Below are 2,631 nucleotides of genomic sequence, written 5' to 3'. Positions count from 1 at the left end.
AGAGAGACGTGTTACTTTGAAATTAATCATTTCCATGATACCTATTTAAACATAAATTCTTTCTTACCCTCGAAAACTCAAGGGTTTTGAAGTTTTTAGAAACTCTTCCTTTCATCTTTTCTGTGTTCAAAATGTTGATCCGACAAGTAATAACCGTCCTAAAACTCTTTCTTAATGTATTTCTCCCTAGTGTATCCGAACTTATTTAACTTTTGGGAGAATTTTTCCAAAACCCTTACATTTCTCTTGCTAGCACAACAACTCTCATGTTTAAATGTTGAGACTGCCATTTATGTTTGAATATTAAGAAAGTTATGATTAGAAGAAACATTGTTTGCACTCTAACTTTAGTTCCAGACGCATAGAATAAGAGAATGGATACACCAGCTATTTGTCATATACTATATATATCATTCTCTAGTAGAGCTTAAATACATACATACCAGAGATCCTGAAGCTTCTACAAACTTCCAGAAATAGTTTTTATTCAATGAATACAAATCTGCCGCAAAAGTACCTCAAAAGGGCAACACACCCACACATGTGTAGAATCGTCTATGTATTACTAAGGAGAAAGAAAGACCCATGATCAAAAGTAGAATCCTTCTAGCTAGCCTCCCCCAACTGATTACACCGTACGGAACTACGGATCTAACAAAACAACGGATCACATAAACCATTCCCTAAAATTTGTGGCATCTCTCACCAAACCCAGCAATGGTGAGAGTAATCTTATCTCATTCCTTGACCTTGTATCCCATTCCATATACACCTCAACGCAACTTTCCCAGCAGCAGCCTTCAAAACCAAAATCACCTTCAACCAACAAAGAGGGCAAACCGAAACACAGACGCTGACACAAACACCCACACACACTCAAGCATTTTTCTTTTGTAGGAGACAACAAATATCCTCATAATCCTGTCAGAGCCATTATCTTGAATATTCAACATACTTAAGACGGAAACTTATAACATTACTTGTAATCTGGAACAACTTGCGTAGGTTGATCCGTACGGTCTCACAACCTCAAACAAACACAAAAACAAATTACCTTACTTATACAAACAGCAAGAAATCAATGATCAGAGGGTATAACTCCAAAGGTTATCTGCATCGGAATTGCCAGGCGAATCATCAGAAGAAAAGGAACTGATCCTAGGGGGACTAACCTGCATTCCCCTGGCCATGTCATCAAGCAAATTCGGCATGTTCAACAACTCATCCTCATCATAGTACTCATCACGCCTCTCCGACTCCTGTCCAATATCAGGGTTTACCGCCTGCCCACTCTCCTGCGGCGCCCTCACGAGCCTAGCCTGCGCTGCTGCCGCAGCCGCGGCTTGAATATCGGTGGCAGACAATGACGCGGGAATCGGGTACGAGAGTATGGAATTGGGGAAGTTAAGGGGCGTGTCGGGTCCCTTCAACGCGAGAGCCGCGACATCATAGGCCGCCGCAGCCATGTCCGGTGCCGGGTAAGTCCCCAGCCAAATGCGCGTGGTTTTACGTGGCTCCCTTATCTCCGACACCCACTTACCGCTACGGGAGCGCGTCCCCCTGTAGCGGAAGCCGGCGGAAGGAGTGGGAGACGGAGAGGACGTGGTTGGGGTTGGCGAAGAGGAGGATGAGTGAGGAAAGTTATCAGGGACTTGTATTGGTGGTGGTGGAACGTTTCCAAAAGGGTTGCCATCCATGTAGAATTAGTAGAATTAGTAGAATTAGTAGTAGGAGTAGTTGTTGTTGTAGACAGGCACATAGAAGGAACTAGCTGGTTGGTTGTGCTGTGGTTGTTTGCTGCTGATGTTATGTGGAGATTAAGGAAATTGATGAAAGTGGATGTGGTGCGTGGTCGTTGGTAATAATTAAGGGTTAGAGAGGTGAGACAGTGAGTTGGAACAAAACCTGAAAGCAAAGGTTGTTTTTTTTTTCTGGATTGGGGGGTTAATAAAAAATAGTGGTGTAATAATAAAAGGGAATTAGATAAAGCGTGGGGAAGTAGCGTGGTGGTGTATACGGGTTTTGGTAGGATACGTTGGGAGTGAGGTGGCCACACTATGAACACGTATTAGGCACACAATTGGCAGCAACAAATTAATTCTAGCTGTTTAATTGCTGGTCGATCGTAGGGGATCATGGATTTCACCTTTTTTTTTCTACACATGGGGATGGGGTCTCTCTTTATGACTAATAAATTTTAATGACCACATTTTGTGTACTGCTATACGAGTCTCACAACCTTTTCTCCCCCTCTCTTTACTTTCACCATCTATCTCACACACTCAATCATCCTTCTCTTCTGTGTTTATCGCTTTTTAATTACTATTTTATCATACTTAATGCTTCTTAGTTTGATTTTTTCTACCCTAACAACGTCAGCCTATTCAAATACGAAAACTATTGATGTCAAGTTTTTTTTAACTATCAATCAAACACTTTAGCTGTCAGCTATTTAAAAGCTTGTTTTGACCATAGCCTCTAGGCATGTATTTATATTTTTCATAAAATTTTATCAACTTACAATTTCGGCCTTGGCAAACTACACTTCAAAGATACATTTTTTTAATAGGTTCTTTCTAAAACAAATATACTCATGATTTTTAATATTCACTAAGTTATTTTACAGAAATA

The 2,631-nt window shown here is 40.8% G+C and overlaps 1 protein-coding gene across 1 annotated transcript; it reads right to left on the bottom strand.

Annotated features, from left to right (window-relative positions):
* Positions 1–458: 458 nt before the first annotated feature.
* LOC124832468 (Integrase-type DNA-binding superfamily protein) lies at positions 459–2,147 on the bottom strand. The gene has a single exon (XM_047306677.2). The coding sequence runs from the start codon at positions 1,695–1,697 to the stop codon at positions 1,086–1,088; it is 612 nt and encodes a 203-aa protein (XP_047162633.1). The 5' UTR covers positions 1,698–2,147; the 3' UTR covers positions 459–1,085.
* Positions 2,148–2,631: the final 484 nt, after the last annotated feature.

The sequence above is a fragment of the Vigna umbellata genome, chromosome 8 (assembly GCF_029865625.1).
Source record: "Vigna umbellata cultivar VRB3 chromosome 8, Vumbellata_1.0, whole genome shotgun sequence".
Classification (NCBI taxonomy): domain Eukaryota; kingdom Viridiplantae; phylum Streptophyta; class Magnoliopsida; order Fabales; family Fabaceae; genus Vigna; species Vigna umbellata.
The sequence above is the reverse complement of the archived record's forward strand: the minus strand, read 5'-3'. Positions and strand labels throughout refer to the sequence as shown.